Raw genomic sequence first — 27,034 nt, forward strand, 5'->3', positions numbered from 1 at the left:
TCACTACGCACTGGCATGCTCTGAAAGGCACGCAGTGCACAAAGTCGAACCTGCTCAAAATAGTGAGGAGGTCCCTGTGCCTGAGCTGAGAAGTCTCATAATTGCCTTGCCCTACCAGGGTATCAAAACCTATGTTTTGAAGATTAGTATGTCCGTTGCGGTCTGCCTGTTGTTCACATTCATCCTGATAAGTGGACTTCCATAAGAGGAAGTCACCCCCTTGCAAGCATTCGTGGGGATATGCTGCCAATCGTAGAGGGTATTGGCTGCATGACTGATTGTATCCAGAAGTTGACCGAATCAGAGAGAATGGATACCATCCTCAAGTGCTGCTTTGTGCAGCTTTTTTAAGGCGTCATGGGAATAAGGATTCCAAACATTTGGATTTTGTTGGCCCTGAATAATGGTAACAGGGAAAAACTGTGGGATGTCCCTCCATTCCAGACAAAAGGGAGGTTGGTGGAAGAGTTTTCCAGACTTCCTCCCCAAGGGGGGCTAAAGGGGAGGGGCTCCCTCACAGGCACCATATGATGGCAGCATATGGCCATCACCCTGTAATGGCTGGGCCGAGGGCAGGGCAATTTCCTGTTTTTTACTAAGAGTGTCATCAAGACATTGTTTTTGCTCTTTTGAGTCTTCGGCACTAAATACTTCCTTTTTGTCAGAGTGAGGGTCTGGTAGTTTTACTTTTGTCGAGAACGCTTGGGGCAAGCCGTCCTCAGTGTCCTATTGTTGAATTTGTTTATCTCCTTTAAAATAAGATTGTCTTTCTCAGAGGAGTCAGGAGGGACTCCCCAAAGAGAGTCCAGAATGGTTGTTACAATAGGATAGAATGATCCGGACTGTGAGTGTCCCTCTCTGACCTCCCTTTTTCTTGCTAAAAATAATACACGAGCCCGTTGTTCAGGATCCCAGCAGCAGGATTCTGTAGACTGAGGGGCAAGAGCTAATACTTCATCTAGCACCTTAGCTACATCCTTTTCTGTTACCTTAATTCGCCTGCTACTGAGGAGAGAAACCAGTGCTGCTGCACAGGGACTGGTGGCAGCTGGATACCTATTCCCCATTCTGGAGGTCACTCACCCTACAAGACGTACCCGGAGGGACTCAGGAGCCGCTTAAAGGAGATGGATCGGCAGAGACAGGAGCAACACGCCAAACCGAAGACTGTGAGCCAAAACTGGGAGGCAAAAGAGCAGGAACGCAAGGGGAGGGTAGTGATGACTCACAGTGAAAAAGGAATGAGAGAGGGCATTCTGTGCTTAAACCCAAGCCCCACGTTGGGCAGCAGCTATGGCCGGCCGTCCGGTCTGCCTTCATGGTCATTGCTGCTGCCCAATCCTGGACCCCAGAGCTGTTGAAGAGACTGTGTCTGCAGAGCCACATTCAGACACAGGAGACCAGGTTCAGTGATGCAGATCTATTTTGTTGAGGAATATACAAGCTTATATAGGGTCCTGGACCAATCAGACAAGGATGTGCAATGACTATGCCATATATGGGCATCCCAGGTTCCGGTAAATCATGTGACTATGGCTGTTGTTATGCCCACATGCTGCAAGCTTTAGATAAACTGCAACCTGGAATTTCAAGGGCTGGCAACTAGGGAGTGGCGAACCTTAAGCATCAGCCCTACGACTTGCCAAATGGAGCGATAATCACAAGGTGTTCCTCATGGCTCCAGAGGTTGGGCCATTGCCTCAGGCCTGCTGTATGGCTGTCATTAAGATTTCCACTCTAGGCTCAAGCCTGTCTCGCACAAAAATTATTTTTAAGGTTACAACTTTTGAAAATTTTTATTTTTTTAATTTTATTTTACTTTTTTGGCCTTTTTGAGACAGGGTCTCCCTGTAGCCCCAGCTGTCCTGGAACTCACTATGTAGACCAGGCTTGCCTTGAACTCACAGAGATCCACCTGCCTCTGCCTCCAGAGTGCTGGGATTAAAGGCGTGCACCACCACGACCAGCTGAAATATTTTATTTTTAAAATAGCATATTTTTTTAAAAAAACTTTCCTATATTATGCGTACAATTTCATATGGTTCTAATTGTCAAAATAACTTATTTTTTCTGTACCGATCTAATTGTTAAAGTGTATGCTTTTTGAGAACCCAGATCATTTTTACCCTGTTTAAAAGCAACTCGCAGAGGGCTAGGGAAATGACTGTCAGTAAAGTGCTTGCCATGTAAGCATGAGAAACTGAGTTTGGTCACCAGCACCCACACAAAAGGTATGGTGGCACTGGTTTGTAATTTCAGTGCTGAGGAAGAGAGGACAGGCCAGTCATCAGGGTGCACTGAACAGCCAACCTAGCCTAATCAGTGAGCCTCAGGTCCCAGTGAGAAATATTGTCTCTAAAGAGCAAGGCACCTGAGTAGAAATGACACCCAAGGTTGTTGTCTAACCTCAAAACCTGCACATGAGCATGTACACACACACAACAAAACAACTTTCATATATTTAGATACATGTGAAAGTAAAATCAGCAATATCTTTTACCTCTTTGAATTCATAATATTCTGCAGTTCTGTAGTGTTATAGCTTATCATAAGTCAAGTATTATATAACTTATGTAATGAATGTATAATCAATATCTGTTCAAAGTTAAATGAACAAAATTGGCGACTTTTTTTTTAAAAGAGTAAGCTTATTATATAGTAACTCCCTCTGTTGTATAAATTTTCTGTGAATTTCTTAGATGCTAAATGTTGGGCTTTTAATGACTTGAAATGAATTTAATGAAGCCCAGAACTTATTTTCACTATTTTATATTGTAGTACTATAATACATTTATTTTATAAGAGTATTTTTAGTATTTTAGTGTCATATTTTAAAATATTCTTACTATAATATCTTACTAGTTTTAGTATTACCTCAAATAGTAAATCTTAGTCTCTAAAATTTTAAAAATTCTTCTAGAACTGCTGGAGCAATAGAATTGCTTTTATGATCCAAGTAACATTTATTAAATAATCTTATTTGAGTGTTTTTTGTTTTAACAAATGCTAATGAATAACTTACAGGAAAAAGGGCAATCAATGAAAGGAGGGCATAGCTGTTAATAAATAACTCCTTACGGGACACCAGTAAGAAACCATTAGAGACTGATAAATGAATTGTTATCAGATTGTCAGTTCTTTTAGTAAAATAACAAATTCCTGGAGAGGAATCATTATTGTTAAAAGAGACAATTAGAGAGACAGAAAATAGCATTCAAAGTATTTTAGAAGAATTTAATACCTTCAGTTTTTAGGTGGGTTTTGGTCACTGCCAGACTTTCTCAGGAGTGCTTTACCCACTGAGCCATCTTGGTGACCTGCAATTTTTCTATTTTTAAAAATAGAGCTAAACATTGGCTATTCTTGAAGAAGACCCAGGTTTGAATCCCAGCACCAGCATGCCGGCTAACAACCGTCCCTAACTCCAGGTCCAAGGCATCCAACATCACCTTCTGTCCTCTGTGGTCATTGCATGACATGGGTGCACTTGCATACATGCTGGCAATACATGCATACACATAAAATAAAAACAAAACAAACAAAAAATAGCTAAACTAGATAGTTGAAGGGAAAATTTGTTAAGTTTACCAGTGAGTTATTTTTCAATCATGAGTTTTCAGTGTCAGTCCAGTAGAGTCATGTGCCAGATAACAACATTTCATTCAGCGTTGGACTGAACTACTTGTATGGTGGGAACCCATATGATTATTAGTAGCAACATCATAGCTACAATGAAATTGCTTCATGAAATTGGATCTCAGAATGTATCTCAGACATTACTTGACACATGACTGTAATAGAATAATCAGAAATTTCACAGCCATTGAAACTCATTAACTTGACAGTCTTTGCACACCATTTTCCATATTTAAAAAGTCTATTTTTTTAATGTGTATGAGTGTATTGCCTGCATGTAAGTGCACCCGTGTCATGCAGTGCCCACAGAGGTCAGAAGAGGGCGTTGGTCCCCTGGAAATGGAGTTACAGACAGTTGTTAGCTACCATGTGGATGCTGGGAATCTCACCAGGGTCCTCTGCAAGAGCAGCCTGTGTTTTTAACCTCTGAGCCATCTCTCCAGCCCCCTTGCTTCCTGTTTTTTGATCTCTTTCCTTTTTTGTTCTTTTAGATTTGTTTATATTGTTTCTGAGGTTGTTAATGTTTTCATTCTCACGTGTGTATGTGTGTGTGTGTGTGTTTATATTTTAGATTGCTGTTTTTTCCCTTTTATTTACTGATTAGTCCCATGCAATGAAAATGTTATTTCAAACCATTTTTATCCGTGTATTTTACATTTGAGTGCCATTTTTGTTCATATTTTCTTTTGAGCATATGGAACTCATTTTTAGTAGTCTTTCAATGTCCTTGTCTTAGAGTTCTATTATCTCTTGTTTCTTTTGCTTGTCAGGGGTAATATGTTTCTACTATCTCAATACCTGGTTACGTTTTTACTGGCTGTCAACATACTGTGGAGTCTTCGATTTTGTTGTGTTACTTTAAATACTACTGGACTTTGGTTTGGCATACACTTAAGTTACTTTGTGTTCTTTTGTATTTTACTTTAAGCTTTGGTTATGTGGTTCCAGCTGCCTTTCATCTAGATCTAAGGCCCGTTCTACCTTATTCTGAGGACTTTTCCCACTACACGTTTTTTTATGAGGGCTTTTCTGACTGGCAGGAATTCAGACTATTCCCAGCCTTGTGTTACTACTATTGGGAATTGTTTGGGTTGCCTTTTATTGGGTCTTTGCCTGACATTCCTAATTTATTTTAACATATATGCTCATCAGAGTTTAGGCAAACTCTGGAGTTTTCAAGTTGCCCAAATCTTCCTGCTGCTCTATTGTCTCTCAAATTCTGCTTCCCATACTCTTAACTGCCTTAGCCTTCCTAAGCTCTGTGAAGTACTTGGCTTTTTTCAATATTCCCTCCTTTCTTTCTTTCTTTCTTTTTTTTTTAAATTAAAACAACTTTTATTTTAAGCGCTTGAGTATATTGCCTGCATGTATAAAAGTGTACCAGTGTTGTGGCATGCCTGTGGAGGTTAGAAGAGGGTGTTGGATCCCTGGGAACTGGAGTTACAGACAATGGTTAGCTGTCACATGGGTGTGAGGAGTCGAACCTGGGTCCTTCTCAAGACCAGAAAGTGCTCTTAACCACTGAGCCATCTCTCCAGCCCTTGTCCCTGTTTTTTTAATTTTTTCTATTTTTTACTTAATTTTTTTTTTTTTTTTTTTTATAACTTGGAGCTTAACCTCTGGACAGTAACTTGGGACAACCATAAGGCTCATACAGAGTGGTATCAGGGAACATAGTCATGTTTGGCTGTCTTTGAACCATTTTCTTATATAGTATATTCATTTTCTAGTTTGTTCTGGCCAGAAATAGTCAGTCTAGTAGTTGTTGATTAGATGGTTTGAGTGGATGATAGTCTAATGATTATGGTTGATTTCCCTTATCATCCTCTCATAAGTGTTAAAGTTCATCTTCACAGTTAAATTTCCATTGTCTTCTTAACTTTTTTGTAGATAGTTAAATTTAGCTCTTAGTTTTTTTTTAACTTGGTTATGTCCTTGAGCCTAGTGAAAATACTGTAGTCCTGAAGCTATGGTCTTTACTCTTCTGGTACATAGCTGTTTTGATATTCTGTTTTATAATCCTTGTAAACTTGGCAGAACTGAAGTTCTGAACTGTTCAGTAACATAGTTGGCAGCTGTAAGAAATTACCTTCAGGGGCTGGAGAGATGGCTCGGTGGTTAAGAACACTGGTTGTTCTTGCAGAAAATGGAGGTTTGAATCCCAGCACCCACATGGCAGCTAACAACTGTCTGTAACTCCAGTTCCAGGGGATCCAACAGCCTCTTCTGTCCTCCGCGGGCATTGTATGACACAGGTGCACTTACCTATATGCAGGCAGTACATGCATACACATAAAATAAGATAAATAATAAAGTAAAATATTAAAAAAAATTACCTTCAAACTATTGTTTGCCTTCCAGGCGCCTCACATTCTCCTCTCACTCATACTTATTTTGGAGTCAGACAAAAGTCTAAGGAGTGTATATCCTGCAACTTTTGGACCTCCATTTTTTGTGGGTTTTCTCCCTTCTGCTACTTAAGTTCCAGTTACTCTGGAATGATGTCACAATAAAAAATGCAGATTTCATGTAATTTCTGTATTGTTGCTTGTGTAATAAATTAAAACAGCTCCTAAAACAGCAATGATTTATTATGTTTCTTTGGTTCAGCAACCAGACACCTCTTAACTGAACTAATTCAAAATTTGTCACAAAGTTTTTCAATCAAGTTGCCAGTGCTTTAGATGTTATCTGAAGGGTACATGGGAAAAGAGAATTGAACCTAGGAGCAAGTTTAAGATGTTAGTGTCAGGATTCAGAATTTCTATGGCACCTTGCTTCATTAAAGGATGCAAGCTGAGAAATCAGAATACTAGCAAGTCAGAAGTTATACTCTTTTGTAATGTGATCACAGATATGACATGTCATCATTTTTTACATTAAAAAAAAGTTGCCAAGCAGTCCACTCAAAGGAAAGGGTAATTATTTAATTGGTGTATATATTTATTCATAGGGTAGAGTTATTGTGGGCTGTCTTAGACATCTTCCTACTAAAGTTCTTTTAGGGATTGAGTTCTTTTCAGTTGCTGCTTGGTCTCACTGAATGCTTTTAAACAGATAATCTTTTAAGTATTTTATCTAGAGTTTTAAATTATCCTAGCATTTCAGCATTATCATTAACTAGGAGCTTAATATCTGAAGAGATTAACCTTAATTCCCCCTTAGGACAATTTTTTTTTTTAACCATGGTAACACTGTCTTTAGACATATCTTTTGTTTTATTTTTATTGGATTTCTTTCACTGATGCCTCAAATTCAGCATGACTAAAATATAGTTCTACCAGAACATTTTTCCCCCCTTTTGTTTTCTTTCTCTTGTCTCTTGATTTAATCCTCATCGTAACTAACCTGGACTTTGTATTTGGACCATGGGAATATTTCTTATGTTCTAGTCCCAGTTAAGATAGGCCCTGCTGACCCTACAGGTATTGGACCACTGATCATTTGTTACCAGCTTGCCACAAATGAAGAGCAGAAATGGATGAATGTCTGTGATCCCCGCTCCACAGGCTGAAGTGGATGGGCACAAATGAGTTTGAGGCTAGACTGGGCAATTTAACAAAATCCGGCCAAGGAAGAAGGAGGGAACAGAAAAGGTAAAAGAGAAAGGAAAAGGAAAAGGAGAAAAAAAAGAGCTGGTGATGAGTTCAATGGCAGAACACTTACCTGTCATTTGCAAGACTCTGGGTTCAACTCTGCACTGCAAAACAAAACACAAAAAACAACCATAACTTAAATTGAGAGAGTAAACATTTATAGTGATAATAATTTGATATTTTTAGAACATTCAAGCATGTGATTTTGAGTTCTAAAATTATTTGAGGAAATGAACTTTATATGTAGTTTAAGAAGCTCTATTATGGTCCCTTTCCTATTGGTTTTTCTACCTCTGAGTAACTCTTACAGTAATCTGTTGATTCCATTTCCTTTGCTGTTGATTTATTGTAGAGCCTCACGTTTCTCATGGGCTAATTGTAATGACTTACCTCTAGACTTTCAGGTTTCCTGACTTCTTGCAATCCATCCATTCAAATCTCAATAAGAAAATAGAATTTTTAGGACAACATTCTGATTAATGGTTTATTTAATAACTGTAATGTGCACTTTATTGTCTGTTCAAAATGGTTCATATTTTAGTTTGATATTTAATAGATGCTGGATTTTTTCCCTCCTTTCCCCTCCCATCTTGTTTCAGTTCTGTCATGCACACCCTTATTTTATTTTTAACCCTGACTTCCCCCAATACTTATATAATACTTTTTTAAAAAAATATTTATTATTTTTTTGTGTACGTGTGTATTGCCTGCATGTACATAAGTACACCCATGTTGTACAGCGCCCACGGAGGACAGAAGAGGCTGTCGGATCCCCTGGAACTGGAATTACGGACAGTTGTTATCTGCCATGTGGGTGCTGGGATTTGAACCTGGGTCTTCTGCAAGAACAACCAGTGTTCTTAACCGCTGAGCCATCTCTCCAGCCCCTATATAATAGTTTTATTTCCAACTTCTTTACCCTATTTGATTTTGTTGACAACAGTCATTATGTCCTGACACTGTTTCTTCTTTTGATTCCCAATTCCATGCTCTCTATAGTGCAAGTTTCATGAAAATGGAAACTTGTTTTCTTCATCACTGAATTTCCATTAGGTACACAGTAAATTTTACTTTAACCAACAAATGATTTAAGTGGTAACTTTAACTGTTAACTAGCCAGATGTGTTGCACATGCCTGCAACCCCAACATTCAGGAAATTGATGCAGGAGGATCTAGGATTTGAGGCCTTCCTTGGCTGCATAACAAGATCCTTTTTCAAGATCTAGAAGAATGACTCTTAATGAGGAGATTTTATAAGCAGTCAATAAAGGGACAATTTGGAATACAGGTCCTAGATCACCTCAAATCATGTATAGTCTTTTACTAATTTTAAGTTCTATGAGGATATCCATTTGATATATCAGTGTCTGCATTGTCCCTGGAAAAGAGAATATATAATCTTTCATCCTAATTAATGTTCAGATAGCAATAAATTATCTTTTGTTAAGTTCTATTAATAAATGTGTTTTTGCCATGGTTTTGATTAAACATTCAAGGCAAAAACTTGGGGTAATGCCTGTGTTTTACTTGCTATTTAAGTATGTTTTCAGAAGACTATACCTACCATCAATGTACAATGCAGTGAATATTTGCAAACCATGTAATCAGCATCTCTGTTAAAAAAAATAGAACCTCAGTACCACCCATTAAGATCCTCTCTTCATTATTATTTTTAGTTTCTGTGTGTGTATAACATGGTATTGGGACTTGTACAAAAATGCACCAATTTTACTTTATTGTATATAATGAAAAGCATAATATGTTTGTGTTTTTTGTGTCTTAACTCCTCCTTGGCTTTATTTTTCTATATCAGTTTATAAAGTTAGAGAGTGTGTTTGCATTACTACCTAATATATGATAATAGTGTGATTATGTTAAAATTTACTCATTTTGTTGTTTTTTCTTTGTTAGTGTTTAAATTGTTCTAACACAGATATTGCTGTTGTGTTATACTGATATAAGTCTTATAGTAAGCATAAGGACTTGTATTAAACCTATACACACAACAGTGAAATTGTTCCTTTCCTCCCTCATGTTATTTCTTTTTCTTGGGATATCTATGTAGTTCATACTTGTACAGTCTACTCAGCCAGAATCTTGCTATTCTATTTACCCATAGCTCTTATTTGCATGTATTACTTCAATGTGCAAATTTTGTTTTTGTTCACTACTTTTTATCGTATTTTTGTGTAGATCATAATTTACCACAATAGATTTTTTGATAGCTAACATTGACATCATTAATTTTTCTGTAAAACCACTTTCTATCCTATGAGATCCACTTTCAAAATGTTATCACTGCATACATCAGAGTGGCTAAAATTGAAAACACTTATCACTGTCATGTCAAATGGGGCTTATGTCAAATTGGGGCTGAGGAGACTTCTCCATTGTGGGAGGAATGCAAATGGCATAGCCATTTAAAATTAAATGTCATTTGGGGAAGCTCTCTTAGGACAAAGTCCTCTGCAGTGTTTGGATTATTTCTGTGTTCTGAGTTTGTCATGTATACTTCTGGGTATTTACCCAAATGAGTTAAAAATTTACGTTCACATAAAAACCCATACATGAATATTTTTATTAATGCCTTTATTATTGCTAAAATTGGAAGCAACTAAGATTTCCTTCAGTAAGTGCATGGATAAAAAGTGGTACATCCATACATGGAGTATTGTTCAGTGACAGAAATAAATTATTATTATTAAGCTATGGAAACAAATGAAGGCACCTAAGTGAAAGCCTTTCTGCTTCATCCTGTATATGATTTCAGTTGTCAGTACCCATTGGGGAAATGACTGTTAGTATATATTAGAAAAGGGCCAGGGATGCTGTTTAGGTACAGGACCGCTTCCTACAACAAAGAATAGTTTAAAATATCATAGGACTGAGATTGAGGACTATTGCAAAATAATAATTATTAGTTTGTATTGAATCACAGCTGTTCCCTTTTGACCAAAGTTAGCCATATTCTCCATCTAACTTGCCTTGTTTAATTGCCTGGTTCCTTTTAGGTTTTCTGTGCACCTTCTTGTATATCAGTGGAAGGTATGTTAATGGGAGTTTAAACAACTTTAAGCATTACTTATTAGGAAAGATGAGGACAAGCTAAGGGTGGTAGTTCATGGCTATAATCCCAGTACTCGGGAGACTGAGGCAGGAAGATGGAGAATTTGAGGCCACGTAGTCTCTCTACTCATATCACAAAAAGAAAAGTAAAAGAAATGACAAAATTAATTTTTTTTCAACTGACATGATGCTTTGCCTAAGCACTGGAAAAGAGATGCAAGTACAGATTGCTATGCCTTAAAGAACTGTTCCAAGTGAGGAGGAATAACAGCTTGTTTCAGTTCTTACTTGCATCTGTGCTGCAGGCAGTAAGAGGTGACTGCTTTTAGAGGAGACCTCCAGGAAAGGACTTAACCTGGATCTTGGAGAGTGCTGCTAGGTGAGAAGAGAGAAAATGATGCTTTAGATTCAGAATCATTCACCAAATGTTAGTATAGATATTGTTACTATTGCTGAAAAAAGGATAATGGAGAAGCTCTAAAATAATAATAACTGTCTTAATTAGCATCATGTAATAACTTCCTAGATCTCTGATAATTTTCCTTGTTTATAAGTGTGCTTTGTCTTGAAATTATTCTAACTGATCTGTTTTTTCTTAGTGTAAACATTGGATTTCTTTCTTCATCACCTCACTTTTAATCTATCTGTGTTTATATTTAAAGGGATAGGTAGTTTTCTTGTATGTCTTTTGGGTCTACTCTGAGGATCTATTAATTGGAACATTTAGAACAGTCACATTTAAATGTGAACTATTTGGCTATATTTGGAACTATTTTCTATTAGTTAAACTCAATCTATTTCTTATGTCCTCTAATTTTTTTTTTGTTTATTTGTTTTGTTGTCTATAAGTTTTGGCCTTTTCTTTTTAAAAGACAAGATCTCCTGTAGCCCAGGCTGATCTTGAACTGATAATCCTGACCACATTTAAAGTGCTGGGGTTACAGATGTGCATCACCAGGTCTGGCTCTCTATGGTTTTAAGTGACTGTTTTGTGTTATTTTCTTTTTCCTTAACACACACACACACACACACACACACACACAGAGAGAGAGAGAATAATTACCCAGTGTATTGATAGTGATACTTTGACTAAATTGTTATCTGTTAAATCATTTGTGATTTAGAAAGTAAAGATTTTATCTGTATTCTTTCTCTACTCTTTCTTTATATAGATTGTGTTTCTGCATACATTAGTGCCCTTTCTGAATTTTAACATTTCTTGCAGGTCAGTTTTGGTGCTAGTATAAGCGCACTCAAGTTTTGTTAGTTTGAGAAATCTTTTGTTTTTCCTTTAATTTTATTGGAAATAGATTTTTCTTTTTCTTTTTTTTTTTTTTTTTTTTTTTTTTTTTTTTTAGTTCCAGCTGGCCTGGAACTTGCTGTGTAGACCAGGCTGGCCTTAAACTCACAGAGGAACTCACAGAGATCTGCCTGCCTCTGCCTCCCGAGTGCTGGGACTACAGGCGTGCGCCACCACGCCCGGCTTGAAATAGACTTTTTTATGTTGATGATCCCTTCCACCTCCTCCCCCAGCATTTAAAATGCTTTACTCTGTTGTCTCATTTGCATGGTTTCTGGAAAAAAATCAGATACAATATTTTCTTTTTAAAGTTTTTATTTTATGTGTATGAATGTTTTTCCTGCACGTACGTATGTAAGTTCATGTGTGCCTGGTGCCTGTGCTCATGGAGGCCAGAAGAGGCTGTCAGAGCCCCTTGAACTGGAGTTAAGGTTGGGTGCACCCAGGTCCTTTGCTAGAGCAGTAAGTGATCTTAACCACTGAGCCATCTCTTCTAACCCCTGAATATAATATTTTGTTTTGTACATAAGGTTTTTTTGTTTTTGTTTTTCCTCTCTCCTTTCAAGAAATTTTCAGTCTTAGATTTTCTGCAGCTTTATATGCCTGGGTGAAATAGGAGATAATTTTCTATTGTCTTTGCCCTGTGAGTCTGGGATACGGCTCGTGAAGGTAAAACTCATGAAAATGTAGATGGAGGGGTCCATTTTTAGGAGGAACCATCAGCTCTTAACCACTAAGCCATCTCTCCAGCCCTTGTTTTTAATTTTATTTGTGTGTATTCATTTATTTATTGATCTATGATTTTTTTTTTTACTTGCACAGGCTTTTCCTTCTCTCTCTCTAGATAAAGTACTTCCTTATTTGAGACTCTTCCTCTTATCTAATGTAAAAATCTCAGCATTTAAGTTGTCCCATAATGTTCTTTATTATTACAAAGTAGATGTGTCATAAAATTTAACTCTTAGGTAGCAGGGCTGTTGGATATAGAACTCACAACAGTTTTGACAACATGCACGAGACTTACGCAAGCTCAAGCCAGACAAAATCTCAGCATAGAGGGGGAAAGGTAGGCAAGAAACCCAACCCTAGCTGAGGAACTATTGGCAATTGATAGCTACTGGAAGAAGGCAAGTTGATTTTCTTTTAAGATGTGATGCCAGGTAGGTTGACTAGGCTTTTTGGGATGGACTCATTCCCAAGAGCATTTGGGGAATGTAAATTAGACTCAATAGATCTTTTAAGAATGATAATAGAGGACATGAAGTCAGGGAGGAGGGAAAATGGGGATGGAAATGGGAGAGGGGATCAGAATATGATAAAATAACCTTGTATGAAATTCTCAGACTTGATGAAAATATTTTTCAAAAATTTGCTCTTAGCTATTTTGAGGTTCAGTGGCATTAAGCATATTCATATTGTTGTCCAGCTATTATTATCTATCTACAAGCTTTTTCATCACCTGAGAATAAAAAACAGCTATACACCCTTCGGAATTCAGTAACCACAATTCTTTCTGTCTGTAAATATGAGTATTCTAGATAATCTATTGCTCTTTTATGTCTTGTTTGTAGTCTTTTCAGGTTCACCTATGTTTAGCATGTATCAGAATTCCATCCTTTTTTATAAATACATAACACATTTTTATGCATTAATTTATTGTTGAGCATTTGTGGTTGTCGCCCACCTTTGGGTTATTGTGAATAATGCTTATATGAGTATCATACTCATACAGGTATCTGTTGTTGCTTATAATATTGTTGAGTGAGTTCCTGTTTTCAGTTTTCTTGAGGTAATTCTAAAATTCCAAGAGGTAGAATTAGTATAGTTTTTGAGCTGCTCAGTTGAGTTCCACAGCAGCTATACCAGTTTAACTCCCAGTCAGCTGTGTGCAAAGTTCTGTTTATTTTTGAGGGGGGGGGTCTTTTTGAGACAGGGTCTCCCTGTAGCCCCAGCTGGCCTGGAAATCACTATGTAGACCAGGCTGGCCTTGAACTCACAGAGCTCCACTTGCCTCTGCCTCCCAAGTGTTGGGTTTAAAGGTGCCACTACGCCCAACTTGCAAAATTCTAATTCTTATACAGAGTCACCAACACTTTCTGATTTTTGATAATAGACATCTTAATGGGCTGCTTTTTATTTCTCTGTTTAGATGTATTGACTACCTTTCCATGTATTTATTGGTCATTTATATATCTTTGTGTTTTGAAAACCTGAACAACCCCTAAAATTTTTTCTATTTTTTATTTTTTGAGTCAGGGTTTCTCTATGTAGTCCAGGCTGGCTTTGAACTTTTATAGCTTGTTCCACTATGCCCAGCCTGAACCCTTTGTGTGTGTGTGTGTGTGTGTGTGTGTGTGTGTGTGTGTGTATGCACAAATAGTGCACATATTATATAAAAGGCATGTGGATCCACAGGTTTATTTTACATTTTTAATTGAATTTTTGAAATTTTCATACAATATAATTTGATGGTATTTAGATCCCTTGCTTATCCTCTCTTTTCCTTATTGCCCCCCACCCAATTTAATATCTGAGTCTAATTTGTGTCTCCAAATGTCTTTCATTGTGGGGTCCATCTGTTGGAGCCTGGTTAACCTACCAAGAGTCCCATGCTTGAAAGAGACTGTCTCTGTCTCTCCCAGTATTCATTTGTTGCCACAATTTTGTTAGGTGGGGTTGGAACTTCTTACCCACTTGCTCATTTCTATGCTGGATGTCTATGCTGGGATTTTTGTGTGGTTTGAACTTTTGTCTGGGGACTTGTGCATGTTGTCACTGTTGCTGTGAGTTTATATGAGCAGTTGACCAGCTATCTATAAAATTCTTGTTTCTTTGTGGTCATCTACCACCTCTGACTCTTACAGTCTTTCTGCCCCCTCTTCCACAATGATCCCCGAGCTTTGGGAGCAGAAGTTTGATATAGCTGTCTTATTCAGGGATAAGCACTGAGCCATTTTTTAATTGGCTTTTTGGGGGAACTGAAAAGGATATTATTTTGTTGTGGTTCTTTGTATATTCTAAATATTGATCCCTTATCAAATTAATGACTTGGAAACACTTTCTCATTTGCTGCCTTTTTACTCTCTTGATAATATCCTTGCATAAAAAGTTTTAAATTCTGATGAGATCAAACTTCTTTTCTGTTTAGTTGCCTTTGTCTACAATATGTTAGCTTGACAATGTGTCTGACAGTTTTCAGAGTACTATAATTTTACCTTTTTAGTATCTCCTCTTCCTAAAGAAGTAAATAAAAAGAGGTTCAACAAATCTGTTACAAATGAAAAAGGTTTTAAAGGGTGATTAATACTAAGAAGAAAAATCTAATTTGTCACTATACATCTTTTACCCAGAGTGGGCAAGGAAAATATATCTCATTTTCTATGAAATTGAGGAGTTTTTATTTAAAGTTATTAGTTTAACCATTCATATAACATCAGAATAATGGCTTTTGAAAGCATTAACATATTAGGGTGGAAGGTGTGTCTCATTGAACTGAAGATATACCTAATATGTGCTGAATTTGTTTAACAAAATTGGTTAAAAAAATCATAGAATATTTTGACATTTGTGGTTAACTAGCTGCTTAAAAGCAAACCTTAAATTTATAGACAGGCATTGCAGGCATTACCCATCAAAGAACCTTCTTGTTCAAGAGACAGAGATAATTACAGAGTTCCACAACTGGTCACACAGAGATTGTCTGTGAATTGCCCAAGTCTAAGTGGCACATCTAGGATGCAGCTTCTACACCTAAGGCTCATGGAACAAAGAACAAGGGATGAAGAGAACACTAATGCATCTTTTAACTCTCATCAATGAAGCTCCCTCATACAACAGAGGGCCAGGAGTGCAAAAGGTCACAAATGGTCAAAACACAGAGAATAAGAGTCTTCAAAGTGTGGGTCCTTGGACAGGACTCCTATATTAAAATCCCCACCCAGGGCTCAGGGAGCATTGTGGAAGAGGGCGTGGAAAGATGGTAAGAGCTAGGTAGGAGGTGCATGACCACACAGAAATATTTATATAAGGGCCTGGGACTCTTCTCATACAAACCTACAGCAATGGTGCCAGCATGTACAAGATCCGTGTAACCTTAAGCAGCAAAAGCCCAGCACAGAACTGTGGAAATATGAAAAGCAGGCCCTAATCTTAGTTGAAGAATTATTGGCAGCTGATTACTGCTGGGTGAGGAAGAGCTTCTCTTCTTAAAGGAAGGGACTCTTATCTAGATAGGCTGACTAGATCCCAGTGGATGAACTTGCACTGAGAGACATCTGGGGAGACTCACTTTACATGACAAGCCTTAACACAAATGACAGTGTATGAATTCCAGTGTGTATGAACTCCAGTGTGTACGCACATGCTATGGGAGGGTGCCAAAGGGGAAGGGTGTATAAAGATGATTTTCTGTATGAAATACACAAAAATTACACGCACACACACACACACACACACACACACACATATTTTAAAAGCAGTATCTAACACAGAGGCTTGCCAAGGACAGTGGGGTGTAGCACAGTGAGAGTGCATACCTAATATGTGTGAGGCCCTGTTTTCAATCTCTAGGACCAAAAGACAGCACCAAGATGTGGAGCACAGGTTGATGAAGTGTTACTTAATAAGCTATATTTTTAATTTTATCAGCTGTCATTTTTGAAAAATACTTTGAGATTCTGTGTTTGATTTTTTTTTTTTAAAGAAGGAATGTATTTATAAAAGGTTTTCCTTTTGTGGTACAAGTGTCTTCATTGGATAATTTACCATTTTCAGATAGAAGTTGAACTTAGAAATCATAAAATTTACTCCCTTGCTTACAAGTATTAGCTGATATATTCTTTAATGCTTATTAAATTATTATGTTGATCCAATTTACAGGTGAATTATGTAACCTCATTACGCTGGATGTAGCTCACAATCAACTTGAACACCTTCCAAAGGAGATTGGAAACTGCACACAGATAACCAACCTTGACTTGCAGCACAATGAACTGCTAGACCTCCCAGATACAATAGGTATGAGGGGAGAAAGAAGATATTGATATTTGTAGCTGCCTGCTTATTTAAAAGGAGTATATTTTTTATCTCTTTTGGTAATACCAATTCAAAATTACCAAAGTAGTAAGTGGTTAAGACTTCTGAAATAGTATTTTAAAACACTTTTCTATTTCTTGGCAAAGAAAATAGATCTTAGAAAATGAATTCAGTTGGAGATTATAAAGATAAAATATTGAGTTACATGTATACTTATGACTTATTACAGAATGGATGCTTTTCTGTTTTATTTCAGAATGTTACATATATCATTATACGTATATTATATTAGGTGTGATCCTTCTTTGTTAGAGTAGACCACATTAAAAATAAAGCCAGTTTAATTTTTAAAATTTAAAAGTTGTTCATATATAATACTGAGTTGGTAGGAAATGTCTTGAAGTTTAAATTGCATTTTGAGGATTTTTCCAATTTATGAACAGTTGACTTCAAAGTGTTCTGTACTTACATAGTCTTATTTTTTCTAATTGCTAGAAATGTAAAGAAGCCAAAAAGAGAATCTTTTTTTCCCCAAATATTTCACTTTTAATTGTAGACACAGCTTATATTGAGTAAAAAAGAGAATCTTAAAAAATATTATAATGCTTATTTAGAAGAATTTTATCTGTACTTAATTTACACAATTTCAGTAATTATTTTGGAGGTGCTATTAATAAGTCATTTGAGACTTATGATGATGTTATCTTCCTCAGGAAGCATTTTTGTTTGCTTCTGTCAGGTACCTAGGAGCCATTTTAATCATTTCATGTTCAATGCTTACAAGTTTTTTCTAGTCTCTTGTTTGATAGAGAGGTTTGTTGAAGTCTGATTCGAGAACTGCTTAACATCTGGCCTATTCTTATTAGTAAGCAACAGCCCTGAAGGGCTCTAACTTTGGCAGGCCTTAGATTTTTAACTCTTACCAGAATCATTACTGAGCCCTTCAGCCTCATCTTCTGTGTGGGGAAGTGTTCTCAAGACATGAATCCTTTCCAGTGTCTGGATTATTTTGGGGTTCTGAGCTTGTTTCTAGCCATTATCTTATTACCCTTCTGGCTTTTATTTTGAACAATGTTTTCAGGTAAATCATTAAACAGAAGGGTTTGAGTTACTTATCATTACTTCAAACAGAAGGGATTGTTAGTGCAATAAGTTAAATGACATGCAACAGATTGCTTAGAGAAAACCAAACTGAAACTTAGATATATTTACCATTCAACCTACATCTTTGTTGGCACAGCTCTTCCTGTCATTTTAATATTTGTAATAGTGACAAACTAAGTATTCTTTTTTAAACTGGATATTTTTCTGAAAAGCAAGATTGTCTACAACACGGAATATTCTATCAAACTTAGAATATAAAAGGAACATTTATGGACAATTAGTATTTTTTTTGTTTTTAAAATCAATTGAAATGGCTAGGCTGAAAAAAGTAGTGGTCTTGGAAGTAAAAGAGCATAGAAAGATTATGTACTGCGTCTATGAAACATAATCAGGCTCATGCAAAAAGGAAACAAACACAGTTCTTAGAAATGTCTGCCAAAGGGCTGGGGAGATGGCTTAGTTGGTAAAGTCCTTCCTATACAAGCATGAAGACCTGAGATCAGATCTCCAGCGCCCACATAGAACACATACCCCTGTAATCCCAGCACCCGGGAGGCAGAGGCATGAGAATCCCAGGGCCTTCTTGACCAGCCTAAATTCTAGCTTATCGGTGAGTTCCAGGCTCATTGAGAAACTCAACAAAATAAAGTGGAGAGCAATAGATGAAGACACTTGACATTGACTTTTGGCCTCTACAGATGCATGCACTGATACTCGCATAACCTCCTGTGCACACAGAAACACATACCTCATATATATACAAATGAAAATAATAGTGTTTTCTAAATCAAATCCGTATAGAAGATGCTATGTAATATAGTAAATACAAAGAACAAAATAATGACCTGTAAGCTAAAGTAGATGAAATACCTTAGAATCAAGAACAAAATAGATAAAAATAATTAAAATAGGTGAAAAGCTAAAAATGCTACAAGAGAGAAAACTTCTTTAAAGAGATAAGAGATAATATAATGAGCAAACTAATAAAATACTCAATTTTATGTTGTTTTCACGAACTTGGTTAGAACTCACTTAAATCCGTGCCCCCCAGTTCTGGGGTTACAGATGTGTACCACAGTCACCATGCTCACTTTTATATGGCTACTGGGGAATCTGAATTCAGGTTCTCATCTTGAACAGCAAGTATCTTACCCGTTGAGCTGTTTCCCCAGGTCCCAGAAGCTTTGTCTAGAGAGTTAGTTAATGAGGCAGATGGAGACAGATCTGAACGGAGGTTGGGAATGTTCTTCCTCGATATTTGGAATGGTTTATGTGAAGTTGGCAGTACTTTTTTCTTTGATAGTTGATAAAGTTCACCAGTGAAGACATACAGGTCATAGTTTTTCTTTTTCTTTTTTTTAAATTAATTTTTTAAATTTAATAACCACATGATTAGTAGAAGCCTTTCATTACAGCTTTAACATATTCAGTAACACATTCCAGAGCAAGGATACATCTCTTTCAAAAGTTCCTGTAAATTTTTAGGTTCACAGTTGAATTAATACAGTTATACAATATTGAACTCAGTATATACCCTATAAGACATAAAATTGATGAGTTTTTACCCTTTAAAGAAGATCTTCATTTCATTTTAAAATATGCTGTTTCCTACATTTTTAATGCTACTAACACTTAAATGTTTGCACATGTGTCTTTGATCTCTATGAATCTGATTATTTCTAGTCACAGTTGGTTATACTTGGATCCTTAGTACCTGAGTATGGCTATAAAGTCATCAGGTAGATTTCACTGGTAATGTTTGTCACCTCTACTATTTAATATGAAGTAAATTTTTAGTAACTACACAATTAGAAGAAGCATTTCATTACACCTTTAACATATTCAGTAACACATTCCAGAGCAAGGATACATCTCTTTCAAAGGTGGCTGTAAATTTTGAGATTCACAGTTGAATTAATACATACAATATTGAACTCAGTATAGACCCTGTAAGATATAAAATTGAATGAATTTTTACCCTTTAAAGAAGATCTCCATTTCAAGATATGGAGTTTCCTACATTTTTTAGTATTATTTTTTATTTCTTTTTTAGAAGAAGCATATCATTACAGTTTTAACATGCCCAATAACAGTTTCCAGAGCAAAGACACAGCTCCTTCAAAAGTGGCTATAAAATTTCTACAGTTATAGTTTCTTTAATAGAACCATTAGGTTATCACTTCTTGAGAAAACTGGGTCATGCCTATCTTTCAAGGAATATATTCATTTCATTTGAGTTGTGGTGTTTAAAGCTATTGTTCTTAATACTTTATTATATATTTAATAATTATAGAATCTGTTGTAATGATGCCTCTCTCACTCCTGATATTGGCACCTTGTATCTTTTCTCTTTCAATTAGAGTTTTGTCACCTTTATATCCTTTTCAAAGTTTTATTGATCCCCCCCCCATTACTGGTTTTTAATTTCATTGATTTCCACTTTGAACTTTATTATTTCCTTTCATCTACTTTATATTTGATTTCTTTTATTACTTTTTTGTAATAGAAACGTGACATCAGTGATTTGAGACTCTTCCTCTCATAAAGACACCCAGTGCTATAAATTTCCCTTAAGTATTGCTTGAGCAGCATTTCAGAAATCTTGATGTGCTGTGGTTTCCTTTTTTTTTTTTTTTTATTACTGATTTCTTAATTTTATTGTGGGCAAGAATACACCTTGTGTGACTTGAATCCTTTTAAATTTTTTGTGACTTTATGACTGAGTATATGGTCTATCTAGGTAACTATGCTATGTGTGTGTGATTGAACGATTCTACTTTTGATGAGTAGAGTGGTCCATAAATGTTAATCATGGTTCAGAAAAATAATCGGTAAATTTATCCTTATACCACCCCTTATTGTGGGCAAGAATACACCTTGTGTGACTTGAATCCTTTTAAATTTTTTGTGACTTTATGACTGAGTATATGGTCTATCTAGGTAACTATGCTATGTGTGTGTGATTGAACGATTCTACTTTTGATGAGTAGAGTGGTCCATAAATGTTAATCATGGTTCAGAAAAATAATCGGTAAATTTATCCTTATACCACCCCTCTGTGGTAGTTTGAGTAACTGTCCCCCATAGGCTCCAAGTATTTGGACACTTGATCCTCAGTTTTTGGTGGTGTTTGGGGAGAGTCATGGAATCTTTTAGAGGTGTGGCAAAATGTCACTGTAGGTAGGCTTTGTCACTGTAGGTTGGCTTTGATAATTCAAAGCCAAGTCCCACTTCCTATCTGTCTCCTGTTTCCTGTGCCTCCTTGAAGATGTGAGCACTCCAACTTTTACTCCTGCTGCCTCCTTCCATGCCTCTCAACCATTATGAACTCTTCAATCTGGAACTGGAAGCCCAATAAAGTCTTTTTTTTTTTTTTTTTTAAGTTTCTTTGGTCACAGTGTTTTATCGTAGCAACAGAAGAAGTAATGAATATACCCCCTCCAACCCCCAACTTGCACTTTAGGGGATCTTTTTTCCCTTCTAATTTTTCTCAGTTACAGAATCAGGACAGGTAAAATATATCTTTATACTACTATCTAATCCTTATTTTTGTTGGTAGTTTTAGTTAATGTTCATCAGCTGTCTAATTTCTGGGGCTGTTTTAGTGACTTTTAGATTAGCTAAAATCATTCTGGTGGTAGTTTTCTCAAAATAGTTGATGTGAACAGTAATGTCCCTTGAAGTTCTTATTTTTGAATAGTTGACTGGTCATAAAATCCAGTAGAATCAAGAGGTAGTTCTGTTTTTTGGAATTGAATGTACAAAAACCAAGATGCTGTTTGTTCCAGTTTGCCTTCAGTTGCTCTGACAAAACACCCTGACTAATACCAGCTTGGGGAGGAAAGGGTTTATTTGGCTTACATCTCCTGGGTCACAGTTCATCTCTTAGGGAGCCCAAGGTAGGAACTCAGAGCAGGAATCTGGAGGCAGGACATGGAGGAGTGCTGCTTACTGGCTTGCTCCCTCTACACAGGTGTGTCAAGTTCACAATTAAAAGCTATCCAGCACAGTTGACCCCTTGTCAACTTGACACATAAACATATCACTATTAAACCATAAACTTTCCATTTCTTGTCTTCAAGATACAATGTTAACAATATCGCAGCATAAGACAGTACAATTTTAAAAGTCCTTAAAAAATCCAAACACTTAAAAGTCCATAGTCTCTTTTGAAGGTTTCTTAACTGTGGACTTCTGTAACATCCAAAATAAGTACTGTCTTATTTCAAAAGGGAAGAATCAGGCACACCTAAGCAAAATCTAAGTCTAGCAAATTATCTCAAGGCTGGGCATCTGGGATTCACTCATGATCTTCTAGGCTCTACAGAGTTTCAGCAGCTCCACTTCTGGTTCTGCCATCCATAGCATACACAGCTCATCTTGTAGGCCCAGGCTGGCTCCATTCCAAATCTGCTGCCGCCCTTGGTGGTTGTCCCATGGTCCTGGCACTCCAAAAAGCTGGGGTCTCCACCGAAACTGAGACTGTACCTTCACCAATAACCTCCTTTGGCATCTGAGGGTGCAAAACCTCATTCTCTCCATGACCCCTTCAGTCCTGGGGTCTTCACTGCAACTGAGGCTGTACTTTCACCAATGGCCTTTCCTGACCTCTCAGGGTGCTAAGCCCTAGCTGTTTTCTGTGACCCCTTCACACTTTAATACCAGAACCATGCAGGAGACTCTTAAACATTACCAAGTCCTGCTTCTAGCTTGGGATGGAGGTTCAGGCTCCCTCTGGACCACAGCTTCTGTGTGCTGGCCCTGAGGAAATAACTCCCCAGAAGATTTTGCCACAGTGATGCTGGTCTCTTGTTACTTACAGCTGGTTTTTGAGCCCCAGATAACCAGCATCAATTTGACCCAGTAAAACAAAGGTTTCACTTCAGTGGTTCTGGTCTCTTCTTAATAATAGCTGATTCTTCTGCCCCAGCTGATCAGAACCTACAGATTCTTAATTCAAGATACCACACAAACAGCCCAGATAGTCTCTGCTTCCCTTTGAAGCTTCACAAGCCAGGTCTCCATTGTCCACACCTCTTTCAGCATAACTGTTTCAAGCTCCACAGCAACAAACTCTAAGCTCTCAATTGCTTTTCCAGACCAAAGTTCCAAATGCTTCCACAGTCCTCCCCAAAACAACAAGGTCAGGTCTGTCACAGCAATACTCCATGATCCTGTTACCAATTTCTGTTCCAGTTTGCCTTCAATTGCTGTGACAGAGCACTCTGACCAGTACCAACTTGGGGAGGAAAGGGTTTATTTGGCTTACATCTCCTGAGTCACAGTTCCTCTCTTAGGGAGCCCAAGGAAGGAACTCAGACAGGAACTTGGAGGCAGGAGCTGAAGCACAGGACATGGAGGAAAGCTGCTTACTGACTTGCCTTCTACCCATGTGGGTCAAGTTGACAACTACAGTTATCCAGCATACTGTTTTAGTTTTTCCCATCACAAGTGACTTAATCTTTTTGCTCAGCCATACAAAGGATCATGTCTTTATTTCTGAAATTTAAGAACTAGATTTTCTCAGTATTGATCTGTTATGATGGCATTTCTCTAGTATTTAGCTGGGTCAGCTCAGTAGATGTGCCAATTTATATTTCAGTGTATATATATATAAATATATATATATATATATATATTAAATTACATAGTGACATACTTAGTTTTTGTTGAAATAAATGTCTTCAAGTTTACTTATTTTGATTAGGGGGAAAGGGAGGAAGAATAATACATAATCTCAACATGTTAACTTTTTCCCCCATAGGAATGTCACATTAAAGAAATTTAAAAAATAATTTTCTTAAAATTGTTTTAGAAAAAAATGTTGCTTTACTTTTCAGTAGACAGGAGGACCAAAATGTTACAATGTGCTGATCTTCTCATTGGTACTTAGTCACTGTATTTTTGAGGCTATTTTAGATGCTAGACATTGTTTACTGAGCATATCTGGCAAGCTCTTTTGGTTTTTTTTTTTTTTGAGACAGCCTGGACCTCACTGTGTACACCAGGCTGGCTTTGAACTCACAGAGATCTGCCTGCTTGTGCCTTCTGAATGCTGGGATTGAAGGCCTGGGCCACCTCTCCTGGTGTATCTGGCAAGTTCTAGCCCAAGGGTCTTTGTATTTGCTGTCTCTCAGCTTGGAATTAATTCTTTTTCCCTAAATATTCATGTAATTTCATTTCCTAATTCAAATGATCAAACAAATAAATAGCATATGGTCATAGATCCACTCTTTTCTTTCACAGTCTTACTGTTTTAATATTTAACATTTCAAAAAATTTATTAATTTTAAATTTTATGTGTGTGACTGTTTTGTCTGCACATATGTAAGTGCCCCCATGGTCATGCAATGCTGGCAGATGCCAGAAGAGGGCATTGAATCCCCTGGATCTGGAGTAACAGATAATTGTTAGCCATATGGGTGCGGGAACTGAACCCAGTCCTCTGGAAGAGTAGCCAGTGTTCTTAACTGCCCATCTCTCCAGCCCCTTATTTAATATTTTAATGTGTGTATCTGTGTCTCCATTTTGTTAAGTGGTAACAGATGGGTGATATAATCAGTATACTAAAATATCCTTACACACAGAGAAGGGATAGATTACACTAGATAATAAAAAATTTTCCTGTAAAGTAGGACTAGGGTTGGACTCACTTCCTCCAAAAAAACATAACTTCCCTTTGTATTCTTCTAGTTTTCATAATTTTACATGTCTCTCCTATAGAAGTAGTTCTTCTGTGTCTTAATTTCTGTTGTTTTTGTGGTGCTGGGTAACCTAGGGTATGTGCTAATCAAGCATTCCATCACTAAGCTAAATCCCCTTGCCTTCATTAATCTCTTGAAATTAAGATCATATTATAGACTATTAAGTGCTTTGTGTCTCATGTTCTGTATGGTCAGATTATGTGTACATATTGGAAATCAGATTGGAAAGAGTAACAAGAAAAATTTAAATAATACTGCATTTATTTTATATAATTTGCTTCCAGGAAATACTGTAGTTATTTTGAGTGAAGGCAGGGTTAATAAGTAATATTTATTGAAATTTTACATTATAGTCATTTATCATTTTTCCCGTTATAATTCATTTTTTCTTTTGTCATTCCCTTTACGTATTTTTGATGCTCTGATTATATAGCAGAAGATTGAGGTTTGGTGAAAAATTGGAACATTTGCATCATGACCTGTTACTATATCTCAGTTTTGTTTGTTTAGTTGTACTGGGGATTGAAGTCAGGGCTTTACACATGCAAGGCAGGCATTCTACCATCAGTGGTCCTCCTCAACTGACATTTCAGATTTCCCCCCTTATTTATTGGAGAAGAGCAATTCATCTGGAAGAGTCAGTGACAAGTTTGATCTAAGGAATATGGTTCTCTCTCCCTCTTTTACTCTTAATCCATTTCTTTAAAAGGGTAACTAAAAATGGACAACCACAAACTCCAGCTCCCATCCTGTAGAGTTGACGGTAGTCCTGTAGCAACTTGCCCTACTTTCTTTTCCCTGAACTAAAACATCTTGCGAAAATCATGCATCACCTTTATTTCCTCGACTTTCATTTCCTCAATTTTTTTTTCTTATAAGTAGCCAAGATGCTTTCACTTCTTTAACTTCATCTCTTCTGGTGTAACTAATCCCTCTTTACCAGTAATCATTGCCGTTTAATTCAGGTTAAGTGGCGCCAGGTTCACTGATAGCTCATAGGCAGTGCTGAAGAGGTGGAGGAAAAGGAGGAAGGCCAAATGATTGCAGTTAAGTAAATGAGTCTTTGATTTAACCTTTAGTCAGCCCTGGTGAAGATGTAAAGGTATACTCACTTTCACAGAAATCTTCTGTACTTCAAAAAGTAGCTATGAACAAAAGCACATCATCTTACTACCATGTCATTTTGTTTCCTTAAAATCTTTTGGGAGTTCTGATAATCATTATGAAGTTGGAGGAGAAAGGTTCTGAAGTAGGAGAAATGTTTTACTTTTTTACTTCTCAAAATTAGATAAGAGAAACATGCAACACAACTTGCCTTCAAGGCTGGAGCACAGATCGGTTTACAGAGGTCTTTTTGTTACACTAGGCTCTGAAGAAATGTCACAGTAATTATGGTTTTATAAATGAGTAGAGTCTTAGCAATTAGGTTTTAAATAATTTCTATGCAGCTTTTAAATTTGTATAAGAAATTTATTGGTTTTCTTTTTAATGGTTGTATTTCTTACGGGTTTTGACATTCAGGCTATTATGCATTGCTTACTTTTTAGTATGTTTTCATAGTTTTCCACTTGCTTCAAAAAATTGTACCTTTCATATTATGTCATCTTTATAACTGTATGTTCTTCCTACTCATTTTTTTGCTACTTCGTTAAAATAAGATTAAGACCGTTTTAATTAGTCTTATTCAACAGTTACACTGAATTAACCTAAAGATACTTTGTATTTGCTGAAATTGAAAGCATCTAATTTTAATTCATAGCCATGTAATTTCACCATATTTTAAAAATCTGACAGCATTAAGAAAGCAAACTGTCAAAGTGGAGCACAGAACAATTTACAAAGTTAAGCACTAAAGGCTAAATGCCAGTGATTGGCAACGATCAGCCTACATTTATACAGAGTCACTCAGCTATGGTGATTTTCTCAGTCACAATGTCTCAACATTAAAGCAAGCGCTTTCTTGATTTCGAGGTTGCAGTTTAACTTCTTAGAACCACACATTGAAGGGAGTTAGAGTTGAAACCACTGCAGAGGGCAAATTACAATAAATGTCAGGCTTCCGATGTCAGTTTTTTCCCCCCTGGCATAAAGCAATTTTGAATTTCATCCCTAATTTTAAAATCTCTTATTATGCAAAGGGTTATAAGATTTTGGCAAAATTGGATGATTATTTGACTAGGCCATACTCTTAAATAAGTGAATAAACCATTTCTGATGGCTTACATTATAAAATTTTTTATATTTTTTATTTTTATTTAATGTATATGATGAGTATTTTGCCTGCGTGTATATAAGTGTAACTGTGTTGTACACTGCCTGGGGAAACCAGAGAGGGCATCAGATCCCTCAGAACTAGAGTTAGAGAAGGTTGTATGCCACTGGAAACTGAATCCCAGTCCTCTGCAAAGAGCAGCCAATGCTGTTAACCAGTGAGCCTCCATCTCCCCTCCCTCCCTCTCTCCCTCCGTCCCTCCCTCCCCCCTTCTTTCTTTCTTTCTTTCTTTCTTTCTTTCTTTCTTTCTTTCTTTCTTTCTTTCTTTCTTTCTCTCTTTTTCTTTCTTTCTTTCTTTCTTTCTTTCTTTCTTTCTTTCTT

The 27,034-nt window shown here is 36.8% G+C and overlaps 1 protein-coding gene across 3 annotated transcripts in view; it reads left to right on the plus strand.

Annotated features, from left to right (window-relative positions):
• The window catches only part of Shoc2 (SHOC2 leucine rich repeat scaffold protein), a 122,862-nt gene that overhangs the window by 79,445 nt on the left and 16,383 nt on the right, over positions 1-27,034 (plus strand). For 2 of the 3 annotated variants that reach the window (XM_008845812.3, XM_008845897.3), the window contains exon 3: positions 16,478-16,615. The exons of the other annotated variant lie outside the window; for it this stretch is intronic. In XM_008845812.3, the coding sequence (XP_008844034.1) occupies positions 16,478-16,615 (138 nt within the window). The remainder of the gene's footprint in view (positions 1-16,477; positions 16,616-27,034) is intronic. 3 annotated transcript variants of the gene reach the window in all.

This window comes from Nannospalax galili, unplaced genomic scaffold (assembly GCF_000622305.1).
Source record: "Nannospalax galili isolate Female #2095 unplaced genomic scaffold, S.galili_v1.0 scaffold990, whole genome shotgun sequence".
Lineage (NCBI taxonomy): Eukaryota > Metazoa > Chordata > Mammalia > Rodentia > Spalacidae > Nannospalax > Nannospalax galili.